Source organism: Ipomoea triloba, chromosome 1, assembly GCF_003576645.1.
Source record: "Ipomoea triloba cultivar NCNSP0323 chromosome 1, ASM357664v1".
NCBI classification, from domain to species: Eukaryota; Viridiplantae; Streptophyta; class Magnoliopsida; order Solanales; family Convolvulaceae; genus Ipomoea; species Ipomoea triloba.
Genome location: NC_044916.1, coordinates 10,787,814 through 10,814,234, shown reverse-complemented (window position 1 = coordinate 10,814,234; position 26,421 = coordinate 10,787,814). Strand labels below are relative to the sequence as shown.

At 39.3% G+C, this 26,421-nt stretch overlaps 1 protein-coding gene across 1 annotated transcript; it reads right to left on the bottom strand.

Annotated features, from left to right (window-relative positions):
- Positions 1 to 1,846: 1,846 nt before the first annotated feature.
- LOC116020710 (3-ketoacyl-CoA synthase 11-like) lies at positions 1,847 to 9,452 on the bottom strand. Its single transcript, XM_031261210.1, has 3 exons — positions 9,299 to 9,452; positions 3,339 to 4,279; positions 1,847 to 2,580 (listed from the first exon to the last, which is right to left on the bottom strand). Exons 2-3 carry the CDS (start codon positions 4,251 to 4,253, stop codon positions 1,951 to 1,953), a joined length of 1,545 nt encoding a protein of 514 aa, XP_031117070.1. The 5' UTR covers positions 4,254 to 4,279; positions 9,299 to 9,452; the 3' UTR covers positions 1,847 to 1,950.
- Positions 9,453 to 26,421: the final 16,969 nt, after the last annotated feature.

Sequence of the window (26,421 nt, the reverse complement as noted above, 5' to 3'; positions counted from 1 at the left end):
TGACCGTCGTTGGGCCGTATAGAAACAGTGAAATCATTTAAGAAGAAACAAAAAACTTGGCCACCGGATTTGTTTGCCAATTTTTGGGCTCCGATTTGTCGATCGGGTCTGGTCCAATAACAGCGACGGCGAAGCAAGGTTTCCCAGCGGTGGCGTCATCGTTGCTGCTCTTTTCGGCGAACGGCGAGGCTGGCAGATGATGCGGCTGGGGATGGTTGAGCAATGGCGGCGCTGAGTCTCAAGATGGCGAGCAACGTCGGCTTCGACCGGTCTCTCTTCTGATTCGGTGATATCTCTCTTTTGGCTTTGATTTGCAACTGCTAGGTTTAATGTTTTTGTTAAGCATTAAGAAGCTGGACCATGATTTGTTTTATTAATTCTTTGTTTATTTAATTAATTGGGCATACTATTTGCATTGTTTATATTAAGGGAGACGCGGTGCTGGATGGAAAGAAAAGTGAAAGAGTTGAGAATTAGGTTTTACATACGTTAAGTGCACCTGCATGAGCAGTAGTATGTCAGTGCAGGTCTCGTGCGTTGAAACCCTCGGATGGAATGTGAAGTGAAATTATCCTTTAATTCATCCCTATTTAATTATAAAAAAAATTAAAAAAGGAAGGAGTAAATTTTTAGAGTTAGATGAAGAGAAGAAAGAAAGAAATTATTTTGCACATAACATTTTAAACTATTTTAAAACATTGACAAGAATACTTTATAAGAAAGACTTATAAATAGCAATGTTGAATGTTAGGCGCCCCCAAGTAATTAGGAAGGCCTAGGTACATAATTTTTTTTACAAATAAAATTTTATTTTTATTTTTAAAAAATTAACCTAAAATTCTAAATACCTAATTACCTATAAAAAAAAACATCTATAAGATTATAATTGATTGATTAATATAATTGTAAATTGAATACAACTTTAAAGAATTACAAGTGAAAACTTAAAAGTTAAAACACAATTTTACAAATTCACAACTCACAACTCACAACTTCAAGCGGTCTAAGTAGTCAAATTTAGATGAGCACAAAACAAAACAAAGCAAATTTAACTTTGAGATTTCCATGAAAAATGCCATTTCCTTCCAAATATCATCTAAGTTATGAGAATCATCACCATTATTTTGCTCACTACCATCATCCCCGACTTGTGTCAGGTTATAACAATAGCATATATGTAAAAGAACAGAACAAAAGTGAACTAAAAGCACACCAGACCGTACATGAATATACTTAATTATTGCCCAGGAGTCTGCTTCATGTTCCATTTGTGTACAATGATACAACGTTGTATTGGTTATTCTTTTTCTTGTCTCAGGTTACGAATTTGTTAACAAAAATTTAAAATTAAATACACACTAAGTGAATGGGTGCATATTTCTGAAGGCTACTCACATACATGAACAAAAGTATAATAAAACATTATTTTATGTGCATTTTCTGTTTTGAGAAAATTGTTAAATTCTAATATACACTTTTCCAAATTTTCAATTTTGAATTTAACACCAAAAGTTTATTGCAACTATTTTCTTGTAACTCCAATCCCTATTGCAATATTTTTGTTGGGCGGTTTATGAACTTTTACTCAACCAATCACTGAAACAACACAATGAATATAAACTAGCAAAGGAACAACTATGAAGTTTATAAATTATAAAGAGTCACAAAATCTATAAAAAAAAAAAATTCATTAGACAACTAGAAAAAAAATTAATCAAGCCCAATTTCAAATCATTCCCTCCAATCTTTACCCATCCACTTACTAACATTACATTAATTAATAATATTAAGATTGGAGTAAAAAATTGGAGTCAGTAAACAATAATTATTCAAAACGCACAATAAATGTGATAAAGTGACTATATGAAAAATTTACGAAATTAATGCAGCTGAAGTTATTAGCCACTTATTACTATCAATCAGCAGATTGTTATCATATCATACATAGTTTTAACCGGGAATCTGTACAGGGTAGTTGTGAATCTCGTCCATCCATGGATTCTTCTCCTCAGCCGGGTCTATAGTCTTTAAAGCCATCCAAACCGCACTGTTACACTTGAACCCAGACCCAAATCCTATCTGCCATGCCCTATCACCCTTCTTAATCCTCCCCTTAGCTTCCGTATATGCGAGTTCATACCAAAGCGAGCTGCTTGAGGTGTTCCCAAATCGGTACAGCGTCATTCTTGAGGGCTCCAAGTGCCAGTCTGAGAGCTGCAGATTCTTTTCCACTTCATCCAACACAGCTTTTCCCCCAGCGTGGATGCAGAAATGTTCAAATGCTAGTTTGAAGTCTGGGATGTATGGCTTGATTTTCTTCATCTTCAACAGCTTTCTTGCCAGAAATGTGGCGAAGAAAAGCAACTGTTCGGACATGGGGAGTACGAGAGGAGCTAAGGTTGTTATGTTGGTTTTGAGAGCATCCCCGGCCACGGCCATGAGGTCCTTTGAGAGAGAAACGCCCATCTCCCCATCGCCATCCTCCCTCTGGTACACGCAGGAATAGCATTTGTCGTCACTGCCTTTGTGGGTTCTCACACTGTGTACCAACTGGTACTTGGATCGTCTTCGATCAGATGCCTTGTGTAAACACAAAAAAAAGAAAAAAAAAATTGAATATATTAAATTCAAATCCAATATTTTAGTTACAAGGAGTATTATATTTTAGGATCATTGGTGATCTCTGAATAATAAGCTTCAAAGCTTTCTAAGATGTTTTTGAGATGTCTTTTCAGCTCCTATTTGAATCTTTCAGGATGTCTCTAGGATGTTTCAAGGAGCTCTTATTTATAGTTGTAAGATATAAAGAGTTTTGGTCCTCGTGTATAACTCAACTAGTTGTAGACAGTTAAATTTGTCACTAGAGATTAATGATTAAGTCTCAATAGTCAGTAATGTGAGAGCAATCTCAAAAAATGAGGTGAGATTCTTTGTGCACAGTAATGTTAGTCAGTTGAGTCACCATAAACCAGGGTGTGGGGTCTTGAGATTCTACCTCAAGGATATGAATAGTTTTGATATTATCTAAATCAAATTAAATAAATTTGATAATATCAATATTGTCAATTCAAAATTTATTCAAATATATTAATATTAGAAAAATAAATTTTGGTAAAAACTTGTATGAGACGTTCTCACACAAATGTGGCTCATATATCTTTATCAAATTTTTGGATAATATTTTTGTGAGATGGTTTCACATGTCTCAATCCGGGTTTGATATTTTATTAATGTGTCAGATCTTTGACCTCATTAATCAAATATCAGACCGGTCTCACAAATCAACCCCAGTCTCACAGAAGTTTTTGCCCAAATTTTCAATCTACAGTATACACTACCTTGTTTGAAAGAAGAACCGCAGCCCCGCCCATCCGGAACAAGCAGTTAGAAAGCAACATTGGTTTGTGGTTGCCGAAATACCAGTTGAGGGTGATGTTCTCCATGCTTACAACCAAGGCATAAGTGTTGGGGTGAACTTGCAGAAGATCTTTAGCCATATGGGTTGAGATTAAACCCGCACTGCACCCCATCCCGCCCAGATTATAACTCAAAACATTTCCCCCAAGCTTGTAATGGTTAACAATCCTCGCAGACAAAGAAGGGGTGGGATTAAACAAGCTGCAATTCACAACCAAAATCCCAATATCCTTTGGCTTAACACAAGTCTTCTCAAGAACCTCATCAATAGCACCAAACATAACCATCTCAGCCTCTTTCCTTGCCTCTGCCAAACAGGGATTTGCTGGGATTCTGTTAAGAGCGTCAGGAAGATAAGTGAAATCACTAATCCCAGACCTCTCAGTAATCTTCCTTTGAAACTCAATGTTCTCATCAGTGAATGTCCCAATCCTTTGGGTCCTCACCATAAACCCCTCCCTTGAGCACATGTTACCATTTCCTGGCTTGTAGCATGAGAAATTCACCAGGTAGACGGGGCGAGGGCGGGTGAGGAAATAAAGGGTGCACAGAAACACCAAGAGAGTGGAGCAAATGGTGAGTGATGCGAGATTGGATCGAAGATGGTGATCCGAAAGGGCGTAAAGATCTTCCAGGGAGAGTTTGGAGAGGTGAGCAGCAAAAGGGAGAAGCAGGGGTGATAAAAATAGGGGTATTAGGATGTACATTCCGTGGGTAATGAGGTAATGATACCCAAGTTTCACATACTTCACTTTTACAGATTGTTTGAAATCAGGCAGCTTTCTTGAACTTGTTGTTGTTTCACTCATCTTCTTCTCTCTCATTGAGGTACTCATTTTGGTTCGTTTAACAAGTTCTTCACCTGCCCAATTAATCAAATTCAGTACTTTTCTAAAACAATTAAATCTTCCAATCAAATTTGGATTTTTTTTTTTTACTTAAAATTTCATAATGAGTTATTACATGTTAACAGCAAACAATAGTGCAAAAATCCCGTCTAGACACCAATTAATTAGTACAAACCGGCCGCCTAGCGCGCGTATCATCATAATCGGTGTTCTAGATGACTAGTCGGCTAGGCGGCCGACTAAGTTGCCAGCGCTTAGGCGCTAACTGTCTAGGCCTCCTAGGCGCCGACTAATTATCCTAGGCACAGATAGACTAGGCTACTAGTCGGCTGATTAATTAGCTATTGTATTTTTTATTTTAAATGTGTAATTTCACTCAAAACGACATCGTTTTGAGTGAAATAACCTTAAATTGTTCAAACTATGACGGCGGACACATAATATGTTAATGACATTATGTGCCTGCAATTTAAATATTATGTGTCTGTAGTTAATATATTAACTGCACATATAATTTTATAATGGGTCGCACTTGTGTGAGTCCGTCTCATGGATTTTTATCCGTGAGACGAGTCGGATCAAAATGAATTTAATACTTTATTCATGATTTAGTATTGCATTTGCTAGTATAAGTATTACATTTCATCTTGACCCGACTTGTCTCATGGATCTTTATCCGTGAGACAGCCACACACAAATTTTTGCCTTTTATAATCAATCTTTTTAATCAGTGTTTATATACAAAGACATTTTAGTCTTTATTCACTTATTTATTTTTAATTTTCAATCATTCTAATTCTTTCCTATCGAAGAATGTAATTTAAATTCCACTTTATTCTTTTCTCACGAAATTACATTTTCTTTTCCCACTTATATTTCTTTCACTTATATTAGACCTAATCCTTTGTCTAAGTTTAGATTTTGGGAGCATTGCAAGTCTCTTGCCAGGTCTATTGATGAGCCGTGGTTAGTTCTTGGTGATATGAATGATATTGTGGCCGGAGATGAACAGTGGGGAAGTTCATCTATTAATAACACTTATCTCCAAAAATTTGTGGACGCTTATAGAGATTGTGGGCTTATTGATCCGGGTGCATCCGGTCCAAAGTTTACTTGGTGCATATTTGCGGGTAATAATAGAGCGGTTTAGATGAGAAGGCTTGATAGAGTCCTTTGGAATGTTCAGGCGCAGACCTTCTTCCCCGAAGCAAAAACTGTGGTTTTACCGCGGCTTTATTCGGACCGCAATCCCATTCTCTTTCTAGATGAAACAGGTAGCCCTCCGGATATAAACCTCCGTCCAGTCAGGTTTGAAGCGGCATGATGATTATCTAGGGACAATTATAAGTCCATTTGGAGAATGGCCGCAACCAAAGAGGGTACTAATATGGTGGACATCATTTCTACCGTCTCCCATAATAGTATTCGGTGGAATCACAACGTTTTTGGTAACATTTTCAAAAGAAACCGGCGCTTAGAGGCGAGGATCCTTGGGATTCAGAATGCTACTAACTATAATTCCTCCCGGGACCTGCAAAGGCTGGAGAAGCAACTTTTAATGAGTTGAATCAAGTTCTAGATTAGAAGGAGGCTCTTTGGTTTCAGATAGCGAAAATGGATTGGATTAGGGACGGGGATAGGAACACCCACTTCTACCACAACTCGGCTTTGATCAGAAGAAATAAGAGTCGTGTCCGATTCTTTAAAATTCAAGGAACCTGGACGGACTACTTAAATGTCGTAACAGATCACATCACTAATTTTTGTTGGAAAAAATAGCATAAATGGCATTTTAAGTGACCATTTTGTGGTATAAATATATGTAGGGTCTACATACGATTTGGGTCGGGTCAAAGTGGATTCGAATTCTTCGTAGTGAGACGAAGAGATAGATATATTATACGCTCAAAATGGATAATGGTGGATGAGGAATTGGTTCTCAAAGTAGACCCATTTGAGATGGAATTGTGTGGGAAAAGCTTTAAGGAAGGCATTTGTCCCACATTGGTTTGGGAAGAGGATTCACCCACTATATATACAAAAGGCTTTTTAAGGCTAAATGACTTATATGACATAGAGGCTCTCCCTCGCGTGCCAGGATGCAAATCAAATCCCAAAATGAAAATGAGCCTAAAAAGGCTTGACCTCTCATAGACAACTTTTGGGCTAACCCTTCACCTCGTGAAGCTATAAAATTAACTCTAGCCATTACCATTAAGGAATTAATTCCAATTAATTTTCCAGTGGATGGCTGTTACGTAGGTTACATTCCCAGAAATTGGAAATCTCCTATATATTTCCAGGTATTTTGTAAACAGAAATATACACACGAAAAACAACTCTGCTCCCCCTTCCTTCAAGCCACCTGTGTTCATCCCACGTTCTCGTTCGCGGGGTCCCAAGTTTGTGTGCTCAAACGCAGGGATCGTACTATGTTTTATCCTGGGAAACCTAGGCCGCAACGCTCCATCACCTCGGGAGGCGGTAAATAAGGTTTTAAGGACAGAGGCAACTCGACCAGTGCTTACAACAAACCCCAAAGTCTGTTCATCTCTGTCCCCAGTTATTCCAGGTTTATCTAATTGTTGTAGGTTTAAATTCCTTGAATTATATATATTATTGTTTTGTTTTGTGAATTTTCTATTTCGTGCATTTTCTTGGGTTTTCGAGAATTATTCCCAACAATTTTTTCTCTACTCTTTTATAGGTCCAATAAGGTGACAAATGATGACTACTACTCGATCCCAATTGCGCATAGGATTTCCAAGGACCAGGCGAGTAACATCGTTCGAAGAGCTCATCTTGAGGAGGTAAGAAAAATGGTGTTCGGTATGAAGAAATATGGGAGCCCTAGGCCGGATGGGATCCCAACGGTCTTCTATCAACATTTCTGGAATGATGTGGGGCCAACTATGTTAGAAATGTTCAATCAGGCTCTAACTGCGGCCACAAATCTCTTCTCCCGACCTTTATGACTCTTATTCCGAAAAAAGAAACCCTGGAGTCGGCAACCGATTTCAGACCAATCACGCTTCTCAACGTGGCCTTTAAGGTGATGTCCAATGTCCTGGTCAATAGACTCAGGCCAATTATGTGTAGGTTGATTAGGCCTCATCAGAACAGCTTTCTCCCGGGCCGATCAACCATGGATAATGTATGTTATCCTTACCCAAGAAATTGTTCATACTATGAACAATAAAAAGAGGAGAAAAAAGTTCATGATTATCAAAGTGGATCTACAAAAAGCCTACGACAGTGTCTCCTGGGCCTTTCTGGAAGAGACTCTGGTGGGCTTTGGCTTCCCTCACCGGTTTATTGATCTCATATTATTCTCCCTTCAAGAGAGTAATATTTCGATCCTTTGGAATGGGGTCGCCTCCCACCGTTTAGTCCCCGTCGAGGCCTTCGGCAAGGTGATCCCTTGGCCCCTTATCTGTTTAATTTGATCATGGAAAGGCTTGCGTATGATATTCAAAATAAAGTTAATGCAGGAAATTGGAAACCTATTAACATTTCGAGAGGAGATCTTGGGATTTCCCATCTCTTTTGCAGATGATCTTATGTTCTTCGGTGTGGCATCGGTTCCGCCCAGGTTATGATGGATTGTCTGGACAATTTCAGCAGGGCATTTGGTCTCAACTCAAGGTTAACTTAAGTAAGTCCCTTATTTTTTGCTCTTCCAATACTAATGCAGGGTTGAAACGAGACATAGGGGCCAAGACGAATATCCCGATCTCCACCTCCCTTGGTACTTATCTCGGGATTCTTATGTTAAATAATCGGGTTTCTAAGAATACCTTCTCCACTGTTATTGATAAAATGCGCAAGAAGTTGTCCACTTGGAAAGCAAGTTCACTCTCAATGGCAGGGAGATGTATTGTGGTTCAATCTTCCCTTACCACGGTTCCTACCTATGTGATGCAATTTATGGCTATGCCACTGAATGCCTCAGTATTTTGGTCTATGAGGTGATGACTCAAAGAGAATTTTGAATCAGAGCTCTGGAATTTTATTTATCCTTCAACGTAATAATATCTCATCGGGGTTTGCAGCGATAACTTGGTATATCTACTATATGGCCATTCACTAATATATTGCTGTGTAATCTTTGTGTATGTATGTGTGTGTATATATAATTCTTTTTAGTATAAAAACTTCGCAGGTTGGCATGTTTTTTTTTCAGCTAAAAATTTTTAGGTCCTAATTTGTTTCATTGTTGAGCGGTTTAGGGTTGGTCATCAAGTTTCGATCCATGACACTCCAAACAATAGTTACGTTATCCATTTCCATGGATACTCCAACATGCAGCCAAAAACAGAAAGTAGAAAACTAAAAACAAATGTATAAGGCAAAACTTTCGGTCAACACAATATTAAATTTAACATGATTTATTGTGTAAAATAAACACTGGTTGCTGAGTAAAGATAATGAAATTCCTAAAATAAATTAATATCCAATTTTTTTTAAAAGAATTAATATCCAATTTAGTGGTCAACAATAGTGGTTTTTTTTTTTAATTTAGTCCTAATTCACTTTTGTGCTTAATTAGGCTTTTGACTTCAATGTTATTCCCAATTGAGTCCTATATTAAGATATCTTGGTAATTTCACCTCTAATAATACCAATTTAGTCTTTAACTATAGTAGTTTTATCTAAATTAGTCTTGAGTATAGTGATTTTATCCAATTCAGTTATTGACTATAGTGATTTTTCTCAATTTAGTCATTGATAATAACAGCCAAAGACTTAATTGACTATAGTAATTTTATCCAAATTAGTCTTGAGTATAGTGATCTTATCCAATTCAGTTATTGACTATAGTGATTTTTCTCAATTTAGTCATTGATAATAACAGCCAAAGACTTAATTGGGTAAAACAATCAAAGTCGAAAGCCTAATTAAGCACAAAAAGTTATTTAAGACTAAATCAAGAAAAACTACTATAGTCGAAAACTAAATTAGGTATTAACTCTCCCAAAAATATGCAAACAAACACCTAAAAGTGTAGAACTTAGTAGAGACAAGAAACCAACCTTGTCCAATGCAGATTGCACAATATAGTGTGGGAGGGAGCCGAGAGAGAAAATGAAGAAGAATATAGTGTGGTTTGAAATTGGTTCTTCCAGAGACTGCTTGATCAGTGCATGCAGTCTGCCGTTTACAGTGATGAATTAGTGTTTTGTAAGGTAGTTGTTCGCATAACGTAACGTTGGACCAACATTTGTTTATTTTTTAAATATCTGTTTCCTTCACGTGAATTCGTTCACGATATAATACGGAAAAACATCGTTACCATGTGATAAACATCTCTCGTGTAGTAACGTTGTGCCGCACAGCTAAATCATACAAAGCAGTACATTCTGCCACACTATAAAAAATTTGAAATGTCATATTAGTACATTCTGCCACACTATAAAAAATTTGAAATGTCATATTCTTAACAATAGTATATATCTTTTTGTTGAACAAAATATTATTCTTAACAATAGTATATATCTTTTTGTTGAACAAAATATGATAAACATCTCTCGTGTAGTAACGTTGTGCCGCACAGCTAAATCATACAAAGCAGTACATTCTGCCACACTATAAAAAATTTGAAATGTCATATTAGTACATTCTGCCACACTATAAAAAATTTGAAATGTCATATTCTTAACAATAGTATATATCTTTTTGTTGAACAAAATATTATTCTTAACAATAGTATATATCTTTTTGTTGAACAAAATATATAATTTTAACTAAAAGTTTGTATGAGACCATCTAACGGATAAGCTAAGATAAGTCGGGTCAATATTTAAATGTAATATATATTCTGAAAAATATAATACTAATAATATATAATTATTTTGTTACTTATAAGGAAAAGTGTAATACTTTTACATTTAATTTTGATTTAAAATATTACACTTTTCCTTGTAAGTAAAAAACACTTTATTCCTAATTAGTATTACATTTTTCAGTAAAAATATTACATTTACATCTTGACCCAACTAGTACGTCTTGCAGATAAGGATCTGCGAGACAATCTCACAAGAGAGTCCTCATAATTTTAATATAGCAGAAACTTGTGTAAGACCGTCTCAAGGATCCTTATTTGTGAGGCGGCATTATAAGAACTAAGACATTTATTGACAAATTTTTTGTGGTACTTCGTAATTTAGTCACAAATAATACACTTTTTGTGACTAAAAAATAGTTCAACACTATTGTTTATATATGATAATTGTGATAACTATTTTTTGGTCACAGATAGTATGGTAATTGTGACGTACAACTAAATATTTGTTACAAATAAGGTGTCACTATTACAAGAATGATAGTATCGTAACCTAAGTTGTCACTATTTGTTGTCACTAAATGTATGTGCATTATGGCGGCATTATAATTGTGGTGAGAACGAATGTAATTGTGATAGCATATAGTGGAACTTTTTTAATTTGTGACAAATAGTTGTTAGTCACTTTGTTTTATATATTTGCGACAACTTTTTTTGTCAATAAGAATACAATTATTTAGTACAATTAGAAATGTGATATGATTGTGAGAAAAAATTCTTGTTACTCAAATTATTATTTTTGTGATGAAATTGTTACAAATGTTTAATTTGTGACGCTCTATAATTTCCTAACAAAAATTACTAAATTGTGACTGTAAACACAAAAAATTCGAAATTGTATATATTCACAATATCGGGTTACAGTGTGTGTGTAATTCAAGTTGCAGGTACAAAATCTCTGTATAGTCCTCTGATTCTTCACTGATGTGTTCTACTGAAGTGCCTCCGGGTTTCAAGTGGCGTAGCCTCCGGGATTTCAAGGGCGTGATACTCAACTAGAACCGTCAAAATACTTAAGCCTCTAACTGCTTCAGAATGCCTTCAATGCCTTCAATGCTCTCAAATCTTCAATATTCAAGGCGTGTTTTAAATGTGAAATGAGGGGCTCTATTTATAGTGGAGTTTGCAACCAACTTCCTTCAACAAACTCCCTAATTAATTAATTAAATAATTAATTAATTAATTAAGGGAATGAACATTGCCATAATCAAGTCCAGGTTCAAGACTCTATCATCTAATTCAAATTCAAATTCAAATTAATTATAATTATTAAATTCAAATATAATAAAATTATATTTAAATTATAATTATAATTATTATTAAATTCAAATATGAATCGGGTTTGGCCCAATAATTCAATTACCCAACATCAATTTAATTGGACTAATTAAATTAATTTAATCATCATGACCCAATTAATTAAATTGGTCCAATAATCAATCTCAACATTAGGCCCAATAATAATTTAATCGGTCCATTTTCGAGCTCAAATTTTCTGTGTCTACAAATTGCCCCTCGAGACTTGTCGGGACATGCTGCTTGATGTGCTTGGAGCGAGGAAGTCTCAAAACTTTAAAATTTGACACAACTTTGGTCAATGGGTCAAATAATTGATCGAACTTTAATTAAACCCATTAAGCTTGATGCTCAAAACAGACTTCATATTCAAGCGCATCTCTAATCACTTCACTTTAATTACAAAAGGTCGTAGTGTATTTTAGCTTTGTGAACCAAATTATATGCTTGAACATTTGATGAGCCCAACATTTCATGAGCCCAACCCAACTTGATCTCCTGAGATGTCTCAAACTCAAGTCAAAGTTCAATACCTCTCTGCACGGAAATCCCCTTTTTTTTTTTTAAAGTAAGCATGTAAATCCTAATTCCAGTAAGAACCAAGATCATGCGTGATTCCAGCGGCACAACTGGCTGCAGAAGCTTTATCTCCATCATATTAGGTTGTAGAGTTTCAATCCAACTCCAACTACAATCCCTTCTCCGAGCACTATAAATAGGAGCTTCCACACAGCCACATTCATAACCAAAATCGTGCAACAGAGCAGAAAGGAGAAGCAGTCTGCTGGCTTTCAATCAGGTAAAATTATGTTCTTATTATTGCTTCTTATCTCCCCATGTGCACCATATTCTATTTGCAGAGGAATAAAAAGATCAAGAAATAACCCAAAATCAAGAATCAACGAAGTTCATAAACCCAAGAAGAAAGTAGCAGGGAATCTGCCAAGTAGAACAACCACCGGAGCGCGGTATCAATGATGCCGCCCACCGCCAAAGCCTTTCCGCCGTCAAATTGTTACAACGAAGAGCAACGGGAAGTCTGCCGAATAGAACAACCACCGGAGCGCGGTATCATTGATGCCGCCCAAGAGTGGGTTTCTACTCGGAGTGGACGAATTTCCGTTGTTGACAAAGACTGCTCAACTGCCAATACTGCCTCCTCCTCAATAGCACACTGCCGCCGAACTTGTAGAGCAAAGAAGAGAGAACGAACATTGGACTATTGCCGTTGGATCGCATCGCGGAATTTTCCCCTGCTGACGTCGCCAATCGCTGGAGTTCTTCGCTGTTGAAGCCCTCTGTCGCCACCGTTGGCTGTATTGCTCGAAATAGCTTGAAGGCCCTTTTCGGTGCTTCACTTCTCCACCGTCAACACCAAGAAATTTCCACCGGGATCCCCTTTCACTTTCGTCACTGAAACCGCTGGAGTTCTTCGCTAGCCCTCTACCGGCTTGCATTTTCCTTTGCCGTTGGATTGTATGTAGAGGCTTGCTTCTCTACTGTCGAGTCGCTACTGCCATTGAAAGGAAAAGAAACACTACTTATAATGTCTTATGGAGGCAACTTGAGCTGGTATTGTGACTTCCCAGGATATTCACGTGATGTTGCAGAAGTGTAATAGCATTTATTGGGAATGCAATTTGACATTGCCTCAAGAGGGACCCACATACCACTTTTCACTCTGCAGCACTACCATTCATCTTGCTTTTAATATTACGGCATAACATATACACTATATCTCTTTTTCCCTTTCATCACTGTTTGTTTCTTTCTTTTTTTTTTCCACGCTTTTTGCTTTCTTTTTTCCTGTTTTGTTTTTTTCCCCTTTTTTCTTGTTTCTTTCGTTTCTTTTTCTTTTGTCTCTTTTTTGCTTTTCTTTCTTTTCTGTTTCGTTTTTTTTTTTGATCTTGTTTTCACGTTTTTTTCTTTTGTTTTAATTCTTAGTTTTTTGCTTTTTCTTTACTTCTTAATTCCCATGATTCTAAATAACAATAATGTTAATTATTATTATTATTATTATTATATCATGCTTTAGATACTAATAATAATAACAACTCTATTAATAATGATTATAACAATGATAATAATTTTAATCATTATCATCATTACTCTTTTCTCAGTGATTACTCTCAATCTTGACATAATCTCAACGCGACTCAAAAGATGGTGCAATTTCAAGACCAATGGTTCGATGGACAAAGGAACTTGGTGATAACAAGCACCAAGAGTGACCATAAAGTCACATTGGCCGTCAATCAACCTCTTGCATCCCCTTCACCGCCAAAGCTCACGGTGTCATATCACGAACACAACTGGACTCCTGAGTACGACATTCCACCGTCCAAAGTGTGAACTTTGCAACCGGGATTGAAACACAAACCTTCCACGGACATCCTTCCCACGCTAGGGAATCGCATAATTGATGATGAGGTCAAGTGGGGTAATGACATCGATTTTAGAGGCGAATTCATTTACACTCCAGGATACTGGGAATGGGCTGAAGATGTACTTAACCTCTTCAGAAAACCTCTAAGGGAAAACATGATATATGATGCCGTGTTCGCGTCATTATTCACATATGACCGCAACGTTGACATTGTCCAAGCTTTTTGCGAAGCGTGGTGCCCACGAACCAACACATTAATTACCTCCTCTGGCGAGATGTCCATATCGCTGCGAGATTTGTACATGCTTGGAGGGTTGCCATTGCTTGGGGATATCTACGATGAGCGCATCCCAAATGCCTTGGACTTGAACAAGGGTTCATACACATGTTGTGCGCACTTATTTGAGGCGTTTTTCCATTTGACTCAACAAGAAAATCACACCACTTTTATTCAAGCATCCCGATGGATCGACTTCTGGTGCAGGAAAACCCGAAGATATCCAGCTCCTCCACCTCAAAAAGAGAATAAGAAATCTCGACCAAAGGCTACTCACAACCCAAGCGGGATCCTTGAAACTGCTCCTAGATGGTCGCACGTGAGTGAAGCACCCTTCGTCGAACTAAACATCCCCCCAAATCTTGAACAGGAAGTCTACTTAGCAGCATTTCTAGCGTGTTGGCTCTGTACGTTCGCACTACCGGGTAACCCAACGGCAACCATTCGCCCTGAGACTTTTAATATGGCGTGCAAAATGGCGAAAGGGATTAAGGTATGCCTCGCACCTCCAGTCCTTGCCAGCATCTACTATGGGTTAAACTCGATTTCAGAGTCTTTCTCTCCTGGTCAAATCGGCACCCCCTTCCCCATCCATTATGGATATGGATGGCTAGCAGCTTACTTCAATACTCACTTTAAGACCCCTAGCCTCATGTTGTTGTCTCCAAAGATGGTCACTTCTTCCGGAGAAGGCGGTGCTAAGCATTACGATAGAATTGATGCTCGTAAGAGGTTTTTTAAGGGCGAACACGCGTCTTGGCTTTGCACGTCTCGTCAAAATGGTAGAGACTTCTTTTTCTGTGATGACAAGAGAGGGGGTAAAGATAATTTTGAATATTTCATATGTTTGCGCCCTGGTTTTCTTGTTTTACGCCAAGGACACCAATGTAAGCCTGAGCCTTATGTACCCCATCGCTTCAGTCGTCAGTTTGGATTCTACCAAGCATCTGCCCCCGGTTTGTTACTGACGGATGACCGCGACGTCACACTTACTAAGGGATTTCAACTCCATCGCCAGTATGAGCATTTCCACTCTATGTCTAGGGCAACATTTCCCATGATCCCGGCTATTCCAAAGAAACATGTCTCAGACACCTACAAAGCCTGGTTGGTTGGCGTGCATGCAAATCTCCTTGAGAATCGCGTCACAGACATAGTCATTAATGGTGATCCAAACGTAACCGTTAGAGAGGGAATAACTCAAGAACAAAGGGATCAACTGGATACTTTGAGAATAGGCAAAGCACCAGTACAGGATACCCCCCACGATCAAGTACCAAAACATACAACCCAAAAGAGGAGGGAGGAGCAAGTGAGACACCGAAGCTCAGACGAGGATGTTAATAGTGATCGCAATTTTAAACGAAACAGAAGACCGTCGAACGAGGTTAGGAAACTTTCCTAAACTTTTCCCTTTTACCATGATTCAAAATCTTAGCCTTATTGATATATGTATTCCTTTTATAGGGTTTCGCTGAGTTACATGTTAGTAATGACGCCCGGTCGTCGAATCAACATTCCTCTATAGGCGAGGTGGAACATAGCGACAGTTCTGAATCCCTTAATCAAGTGGCAACATCTCAGCAATCACCATTGCCCTCAAACCTACCTCACAAAGGAGCACGACCGGAACCGTCTCATGTCTCTATTCTTCCTAGTGCAGATTCCTTCATGTCAAAGTATATGGCCATGATCGCAGGCATTTGGAATGATATCTGCGAGAAGCTAAAGGAAACTCCAGCTGAAAGTGTTTCTTCTTTCAAAGGAAGTGTTGAGAGACAAATCCAACTTATGACACATAACGCGGTAGACCTGTCATCATTAGAGAACAGGGTGGATGTTTTCTTCAAAAAGGCTGAGTATTATGATAAGATACGGTCCCAGCACTCAGAAGCGATGCCAGTTGAAACTCAAGTTGCGGAGTTATGTTTGGCGCAAAGTTCTCTTAAGGATGCTCAACAAAAGCTCTCTGAAACTCAAGCCCTTCTATCGGAGAAACAAAAGATCCTTGAGGATTCTGACGGGCAAGTGACCCTCCTAGAAGAAGCTATAAAGGAAGCAGAGAAAACCATAAAGGAGGCTGAGAAAACCATAAAGGATTCAAGGGAGGAGTTGACAAGGATCCATGATGAAAGGCCAAAGCTCCAAGAACTTGTGACTGAGGCTCAAAGACTGCGCAACACATCACAAGAGGTTGTGACTTCTGCCGAAGAAACAGTGAAACGCATTCAGGAGACTCCCATGTTGACAAGTGAAGATGAAGATAAGCTTTCCTTAGCGGAGAAAGATCTAGAAGCAGACAAAGCAGATTTGATGAATTTTCGAATAGTGTAGATCTTTGATGTTTAGGTATCATACTCCTTTAGTTTATGCTGTTTTATTTCGACTTTGTATGAGTTTTTTTCTTCTTTTGAAACGAGACTTTGACGTGAGTTGAACTCATAATTTTTCTTTTTCACGAGACTTGCAAACAATTTTCTCTGATCACAAGTGCAAAAACATGAGCTTGAATAAACCCCAAATGAGTCACTTTGAAACCAACTAACGAGAGAATCTACTTTAAATCATAACATACAATGAAATGACTAAACTTCAATGAATCTAAGTTGTTTCGAACGGCCTTGACATAAAAGGATTTATTTTAATTATGACTGAACTTAGAAGAGAAAGTGTTTCTAAGCTGCCTACGTACTCCTGCGAAGGAGATCAAGTCAAACGTAGTTCAAATGATTTTTTTTTATAAGTAAAGCCGTTCACAGTTTTAACTCATGCGGGCCAGGAGCGTTTATGACTTGTGTTGATACCCTAAGTTTAAGGGTAGTAGAGCTTTAGGAATCTCCCATTGATTGGACCAACCTTCAAACCATCTTCACTAACCAACTTGTAAGCCCCACCGGTGTATACTTCTTGAACCACATAGGGACCATCCCATTTTGGAGTGAACTTGTGGCCGGTTTTCCTTGTCACAATGATTGGTCTTCGAACAGCTAATACCTTGTCACCAATTTGAAAGGAACGGGTCCTCATCCTTCTGTTAAAGGCTCTTGACATACGAGCTTGATAGCATTCCACGCTCTGTTGAGCTTGCAGCCGTTTTTCATCCAAGGCTTCTAGCTCAGCCAAGCGTAACTTGGCATTTTCCTCATCAGTGAGATCCTCTTGTATGGCTAACCTTAAAGAAGGTATTTGGCGCTCTAGAGGCAAAACTGCTTCCACACCATACACCAGAGAATATGGAGTGCTCTGAGTAGGTGTGCGGGTATGTGGTTCTATATGCCCATAACGCTTCTTCCATTCTGTCATGCCAATCACGTTTCGATTTTGAGACCACTTTTTTCAATAGATTGCATAGGGTCTTGTTAAAAGCTTTCGCAAGTCCATTCGCAGCTGCGTAATATGCTGATGAGTTCTGCTGCTGAAAGTCGAACAGCTTGCAGATCTTGTCCATTAATTTATTGTCAAAGGGTTTCCCATTATTAGTCAAGATATATCGTGGGATGCTGAACCGATAGATGATATGAACACGGAGGAAGTCTGCCACATTTTCCTTCTTTACTTCTTTTAATGCCACGGCTTCTGCCCACTTTGAAAAGTAGTCGGTGGCGGCCAATATGTATGTATGCCCTGCAGATGAGTTGGGCGTAATTGGGCCAACCACATCAAGTCCCCAAGCATCACGGCCAAGATGCGACTGTTGGGTGTAGAGGTTCTGGTGGTTGATGGATAAAGTTTGCATGAACTTGACAAGCTTGGCACCTTCGAGCATAATCTAAGCAATCCTTTACCATTGTAGGCCAATAATAACCCATTCGTTTAATGTGGAAATGCAACTTAGGGTCGGACTGATGTGCACCACAAACCCCAAAATGAGCTTCTTGCATGGCTTGTAATGCCTCCTCTTCTCCTAGACATCGGAGCCAGACTCCATCAAATGAACGACGATACAACGTCTCATTATAGTGGATGAAACGAGGAGCTCGGCGCTTTATATCCACCCTCTTGCGAGGATCTTCTGGTAACTTCCCATCAGTGAAGTAGTCAATCAACGGCTGCCTCCAATCATCTTAGCCAATGTCGTAAACGGAAGCAGTAGGGAGTTCAACAGTTTCATCGACTGAGCCATCTTCATTGAAGATAGGTGGAACTACCCACTTTTGACATACTTGTACTCGAGCTGTAGGATGAGCAATAGTTGAAGCCAATGCGGCTAAGGCGTCAGCTTGCTTGTTCTCTTTCCTTGGTACATGTTCAATCGTGACGTCCCCCAACCATTGTATGAGTATCTTTGCGTAGTTGTTGTATGGGACTAACTCTACTTTCCTCACTTCGTACAGATCCATTACTTGGTTGACGACCAACTTTGAATCTCCATAGATGTTAATTCTCAGCTGTTTCATGTCAACTGCTATCTCTAGTCCCAGTATCAATGCTTGATACTCAGCAACATTGTTTGAACATGGCTCTGTCAAGGTGAATGAATATGGCAACACTTCACCTTCCGGGGTGATGAACACAACTCCAGCTCCTGCCCCTCCTCTATGCGCAGCTCCATCAAAATACATCTTCCATGGGGGTAGGACTTCGATGATAAGCACATCCTCATCAGGTAGGTCATCAGATAATTCCCATTCAGCTGGTATTGGGTGATCTGCTAAGAAATCGGCTAAAGCTTGCCCCTTGACAGACTTTTGTGGCACATAGACGATTTCAAACTGCTGAAACAATAAATACCACCTTGCCAGGCGGTCAGAGAGAACGACCTTTGCCATAACAAACTTTACCGGGTTCGCTTTCGACACAAGTTGAATGATGTGAGCTTCAAAGTAGTGCTTAAGCTTTTTAATGGCGAACACGAGTGCCAAACATAGCTTCTCAATTGGAGAGTATTTTAACTCATTTGGGGTCATCATTCTACTGAGATAGTAGAGGGCATTCTCTTTCCCGTTGTCATTTTCTTGAGCAAGCAGGGCACCCACAGAGCTTTCTTGGGCAGAGATATAAAGGATCAGTGGGCGACCGTGAATAGGAGCAGTCAACACGGGCGGCTTCATCAAGTATGACTTGATACTTTCAAACGCATTCTTGCACGCCTCGTCCCATACGAACGGGGTGCCCTTCTTCATTAGCCGACTGAAGGGTTGACATCTTCCTGCCAGGTTTGATATGAACCTTCGGATGTATGCTAACTTCCCTTGTAAGCTCTTAAGCTCATGAAGGTTTCGTGGTTCAGGCATCTTCATTATAGCGTCGATCTTAGCTTGTTCGATCTCGATGCCCCTGTGTCGAACAGTGAACCCAAGAAACTTCCCAGCAGCAACCCCAAAAGCACATTTCAAGGGATTCATCTTAAGTTGAAACTTTCGCAAGCGGTCGAAGACTTTTCTTAAATGTCCCAAGTGATCTGTGCGAAGTTTTGACTTCACAACCAAGTCATCGACGTAGCATTCCACCATTTTGTGAAGCATGTCATCAAATATTCTCTGCATAGCCCTTTGGTATGTAGCACCTGCATTTTTCAAACCAAAGGGCATCACTTTGTAGCAATAGATGCCTTTAGGCGTTCGGAACGCTGTCAACTCCTCATCTTCCGGCGCCATGCGAATCTGATTGTAACCAGAGGAGCCATCCATGAATGACATGATCTCATGCCCAGTTACAGCATCTATCATCAATTCTGTGATGGGAAGTGGAAAGTCATCTTTTGGGCATGCAACATTAAGGTCCCGAAAGTCTACGCATACGCGAATTTGGCCGTTCTTCTTGCGTACGGGCACAATGCTGGATATCCAGGTTGGATATTTCACTTCGCGAATAAATCCGGCCTCTATAAGTTTGTTGACTTCTCCTTCAATTGAGGGAATGAGTTCAGGGCGGAAGCGTCGTTGAGCTTGCTTGACTGGACGACATGTCTTTTTCACGGCCAAGCGGTGTACAGCCACCTTTGGGTCTAACCCTGGCATCTCTTTGTAAGTCCATGCAAAGACATCAATGTATTCTTTCAACAGTTCGACATAGATTTTTTCATCTTCATTAGAAAGGAGTGTGCTGATGAAGATAGGTCGAGGATTCTCAGAGGTTCCTAGATCAACCTCTTTTAATTCATCTATTGCAGCTCGTACCCCTTCCTCTAACTCGTGGGGTGCCTCTTCTGCGTCTTCTCCCTCAATCGGGATCTCATCACATAGAGTGATGTGGAAAGACGACGCCTCCTCGCCTTGAGGTGGTGCTACATCATCACTTGAGCCAACGCTTTCCTCATTCTCCCCTTTATGTACACGAGTGTGTACAATGGTCCTAGGTTGGACTTTCAGCACTTCTCCGCATGAAACATGAATATCTGTTTCTCGTCTCATACGAGAAGGAATCATGCTTCGAGGCCTTTTAGAAGGTTCCGCTTCAACAGGATGACTTGCGTTGTTTTTCACATCTTGGACAACTCCAAGTCGATCATGGATTGACTTTCTTTTGGGGGCTTGAGGGTTTGACCCCAATCTATCAAAGACTGAGCGCTGAGACTCTATCTTCCCCATTCTCTTGAAGACTGACTTCCTTTTGCCATTGGTAGGAGTGAATTGTGGATCACACTCACCTTCATCTGTAGATATACAATTGCTTGTAGCTCTGTTTATAAAAATTCGCACAGGTTTGGGAGGGACATAGCCTAATCCTTTGCGTGCATGTGGGTCCTGCTGGTTTGACTTGCCTCTACCACCGGCTTCTGGAATGAGCCTACCCAATTTCTGCGGTTCCTTGGGGTCGAAGCCTGCTTTAAACAGGAGTTTATAGGCATTGGGGTCAAAACCATCTGTGCGTTTCTCGGGCAATGTCTGACTTGTTCCCACCCGCACTTGATCTTCCAACGAGTTGACCGGTGTAGCTTTTAATGGTTCAATTCTTGTCAATGGGAAAACAAGTTCCTGGTCACAATGACTTTGGTCTACGACTTGCTTGCCCTTCCATTTCGGATCGGGGGGTGTATCATTACTACTCTTATCAACGTCGTCTTCAACGACTTGTTTCTTTAAGTAAAATTTCGCATCTGCAAAGTACGACTCTGCGTCGGTGAATGGGATTTCATCGGCGACGACCTTCTCTATCACACCGCCTTTCTCAAACATTAAGCATTGGTGCCATGATGAAGGAACTACTCCATTTTCATGTATCCAAGGTCGACCCAACAACAGATTGTAGGATGTTCTTGCATCTATCACATAACACAAAGTACTTGAACTCAAAGATCCGATCCTGAGATCGAGTCTAATAATACCCAGGGCTCTTTGCCCGCCTTGATTAAATCCTTGGATCATCAAACGGCTTTGCGAGAGTTCATCAGTTGAAATACCAAGTTCTTTCACAGCTCGGAGTGATAGAATATTCACGGACGATCCTTGATCAATCAAAATTCTTTTAATCTTTTGTTCGCGAGCATAACCTTCAACGAACAATGGGCGATTGTGAGGGGTTCCACCCAGTAATAGATCTTCATCTTTGAAAGTTATCTCGGTGGCGAAAGACGTAGCCTTGTGGACCTGAATCTCGTCGCTTCCTTCGACCACAGGGAATGAACATTCTTCAACTTCAACATATTTTTCCTTAGTATTCAAGCCAGCCCCAAGAATATCTGTCTCATGTTGATGAAGCACCTTTGGCATGTATTGAGCCAGGGTAACCGGTGTTCGCGGCTTGTTGGGATGCCCCTTCTTCTTCACGTCAGAAACGAGGTCTCTGGCTGGTCTTTTCTTAATCCATCGCTTCGCCATTCTCTTCAATGGCCTAACAGGCCCAACATCATTCCTTTGCTTTCTGCGGGTAACGAGTACCCAATCCCTCTCGTAAACCGAATCAACCTGCGGCGGCTTTGAGTGTTGCCCCCTAGTATATTTCACAATGAAGGGAAGCGGGCGTTTGCATTGCTTGCCCCCATCATTCTCACCATCCTCCTCGAGTAATGGTGCGAACATCCCACATGAGATTTGGTTAGAGCTTGCAGTCGCATCAGTAAGTTCAATCTTTCCATCGCGAGCCAGCGCCATTACTTTATCTTTAAAAACAAAGCATTTTTCGATCGGGTGTCCGAGGAGGCGATGATACTTGCAATATTTGGGGTCATCCACCCTGGCAGCTTCTTCGGGGCGCTTCATCTCGGGCAATTCAATCAACTTGAGTTTTAATAACTCATCAAACATGGGCGAAACGTCAGAGTCCAAGAACGGATACTGTTTCTGCTGCATCTCTTCAATGATTCTAGTTCCCCTTGATGGCCCAAAGAATGACCTAGGCCTAGGCTTCTCAGTCACTTTGGTGAAAACCCGTACTGGTGATGTTTTCACGTTCATAACTTCCTTCTTTTCTTGCTTTGGGAAGGGTTTGCCCCCTTTCTTGACTTCTTGCCTTGCAGGTGCTTTAGAGGAGCTAGGCATACTCGACATATTAAGCCCTCCGTTGTTCTCAATGCTCAACTCCATGTCGTGAGCACGGCTGGATAATTCCTCAAATGTCCTGGGCTTGATACCTTGCAGGATGTATGATAGCTCGAAGTGCATGCCTTGGATACACATCTCAATTGCTGAACTTTGTGATATCTTTTCCTTGCAGTTGAGGCACAATTCCCTCCACCTCTCAATGTAAGCGCCTGCGCGTTCATCCTTCCATTGGCGAGCGGTGGTGAGCTCCAAGAAGCTAACAGTTCTTCTTGTGCTATAGAAACGAGTTAAGAACTCACGCTCCATGTCACTCCAGCTGTCGATGCAGCCATGCTCCAAGTCAGTGTACCAGTCAAAGGCGGTGCCCTTCAAAGAGCGAACAAACTGCTTGACGAGGAAATCTCCATATGTTCCAGCATCGTTGCAAGTTTCCACAAAGTGGGCGATGTGCTGTCTCGGGTTGCCTTTTCCATCGAACTGTTGAAACTTGGGAGGTTGGTAGCCCAGCGGCATCTTCATTTCTTCAATCCTTTGGGTGTAAGGCTTGGAGTAAGTGTATGAAGGTTGTCCTCCCTCGAGTCTCCCTTTGATTGCTCCCATGATATAGTCATTCAGCTGGTCGACGTGTATCATGCCCCCAGAAACTTGAACACTCCTTTCAGCGGGATGCGGGCGAGAGGTAGTCTCTTCCATGTGCCTGCTTTGATGACGTGGCGACTCGACGTCAATAGCCTCTTCTTGGGTTTCAGGTCGTTTCTCGGAAGCTCGACTTGTTTCGCTATTCTTTCCGCTTTCCACCTTTTCACTTAGATCATTAATCCTCCTCTCCTGACTGTGAAGAAGCCCGCTTATTCCCTCCAGAGCTTTGGTGATGTTTGCTAGCTGTTCCTCCACCGAAGCTGCGTTTGTTGCCATAGCGGGCATGACTGTGTAGACGTGGGTCCACTCCGAGGCTGGTTTCCACATCGGCGATGGATGAGATATGGGAGATGAGCTTCCGCTGCTAAGGGGCTCGCCTGATGGAGTAGGACTCGCAGGGCCCTTGCTGCTGGTAGTTGTACTTGAGGGAGTAGGGGAAGGACTTTCGCTTCGAGTAGCTTCATTTGAGGGAATAGGACTCTTGCTACCAACGGTCTCTGTTGTTGAGGATGAACCCCCATCATATGTAGCTTTCTTTGAGCCGATGGAGACGCCTCCAAGCCTTCGGACGACGTTGCGAGCAATGTTTCGGGTCTCGGTCAACTCCACCCCTAGGTCCCTCACTCGACTCCGAGTCAGTACACCTTGCACCTCGCGCCTGTCGGAGCCGGCCACAGAAGATGCCTTAGAGCCGGTAGTTTGAGCGTAAGTCTTTCTTGATGCCATTTGGATTCTTTGTATAGCTTGGAAGTGAAGAGATGAGAGGCAGAGTTGTCCCACCGGGCGTGCCAAAATCTGTAAACACAAAAAATTCGAAATTGTATATATTCACAATATCGGGTTACAGTGTGTGTGTAATTCAAGTTGCAGGTACAAAAATCTCTGTATAGTCCTCTGATTCTTCACTGACGTGTTCTACTGAAGTGCCTCCGGGTTTCAAGTGGCGTAGCCTCCGGGATTTCAAGGGCGTGATACTCAACTAGAACCATCAAAATACTTCAAGCCTCTAACTGCTTCAGAATGCCTTCAATGCCTTCAATGCTCTCAAATCTTCAATCTTCAAGGCGTGTTTTAAATGTGAAATGAGGGGCTCTATTTATAGTGGAGTGTGCAACTAACTTCCCTCAACAAACTCCCTAATTAATTAATTAATTAATTAATTAAGGGAATGAACATTGCCATAATCAAGTCCAGGTTCAAGACTCTATCATCTAATTCAAATTCAAATTAATTATAATTATTAAATTCAAATATAATAAAATTATATTTAAATTATAATTATAATTATTATTAAATTCAAATATGAATCGGGCTTGGCCCATTAATTCAATTACCCAACATCAATTTAATTGGGCTAATTAAATTAATTTAATCATCATGACCCAATTAATTAAATTGGTCCAATAATCAATCTCAACATTAGGCCCAATAATAATTTAATCGGTCCATTTTCGAGCTCAAATTTAATGTGTCTACAGTGACAATAATTGTGTTGAATTCAACTTTTGTCACTAATGTTATGATAACTGTGACTAGTAATTATTTGTTACAATGACTTTGCCACTATAATTAAATAGATGAATAATGTGTAAAGTTATGTTGTAATAAATGTTTGCGACTAAAATTGCATTCAATTAAGTTGGTGCCAAAGTAATTTGGTGTGAACTAGATATTAAATATTATGGTCAATTAAAATACAACTAGTTAGTGATTCTTAAAATAAGTGTAATTGTGAAAATATATTTTGTAATCGCTCATTTATTAACTTTCTTTTTGTGACATATAAGTTCATTATCATTTCCTTCAAAAAAAAAAAAAGTTCATTATCATTTACAGAAGCTATTTAAGAAACAATTCTACAAGTCAAATTGTTTCAATTTTGATAGGGATTATTCTCCGATACCGTACTCTACTCTCGGTCTATTTTGCAGACCGGTTTTTTATCACCTGAGCGGTCCAACTGACCTTCCCGGAGTGCCCGTAGTCGACTGGGAACCGAGGCCGTTGGCTGTATCAACAACCGACGCCGTAGAGTATTAATATACTATACGTACAGGGCAGTTTGTAAAAATTCAGATCTGTGTTTTTGTTGGTACAAACGCCATTCTTTTTCTTCTTCTCCCTACACACGCAGCCATTCTTCTTCTTCTCTTCTTCTTATGCTGCACGGCCACCGAGACGCCGCAGCCACTGCACTGCCACCGCCACACCGCCCGCACAGCCACCGCCACATCGCCCTCTGTAGCCACTACACAGTTTCGCCTTTGCATGCCGCCCTCCGCCACCGCCACCGCGACACCGCACCGCCTCCCACCGCCGCCAACCGGTAAAAATTATTTTTTTAATATATTTTGAATTTCAAATTATTTGTTAATATATTACGAATTTTAAGAAATTATTATGTATTTTAGGCATTATAAATTAATAATTTAGAATTTTAAGAAATTATTGTATATTTTAGGAATTATTTATAATATATTTCCAATTTTAGGAATTATTAAGTATTTTAGGCCTTATAAATTAATATTTTCGAATTTTAAAAAAGTATTTTATATTTTAGGAATTATTTATAATATATTTCGAATTTTAGGGATTGTTATGAATTTTACGCCTTATAAATTAATAATTTTGAATTTTAAAAAATTATTGTGTATTTTAGGAATTATTTATAATATATTTCAAATTTTAGGAATTATTAAGTATTTTAGGCTTTATAAATTAATAATTTTAAATTTTAAGAAATTATTGTGTACTTTAGAATTATTTATAATATATTTCCAATTATTTATAGATTAATATATTTCAATTTTAAGAATTATAGTATATTTTAGGAATTATTTTTAATTTATTTCAAGTTTTAAGAATTAATGGTAATATACTTTGAAATTTAGGAATTATTGTTAATGTCGTTTAAGTTTTAGGAATTATTTAGATACTAGTTTTTCTTATGCGCGTTGCGTAAAAAATAGGTGCCCAATATTAGTATTTTATATTAAAATTTTAAATATATTTAAATTTAATATAGTAAATAATAATAATAATAATAATAATAATGTAAAATATTTTTATAAATTGAAAAATATATATTTTAAAAAATAACTAACATATAACTCTAATATTTAATGTGTATATATTATTATTATTATTATTATTGAAGAAGATAAGAAAATATATGGTGGATGCATGTGCATAGTAGCAATAGTGGAAAAGATAACGGAAGTTATAACGGTAGGGGTATATTTGTCCAAAATATTATGTAGTACAACTTTTATAGCATAATGTACAAAAAAAAA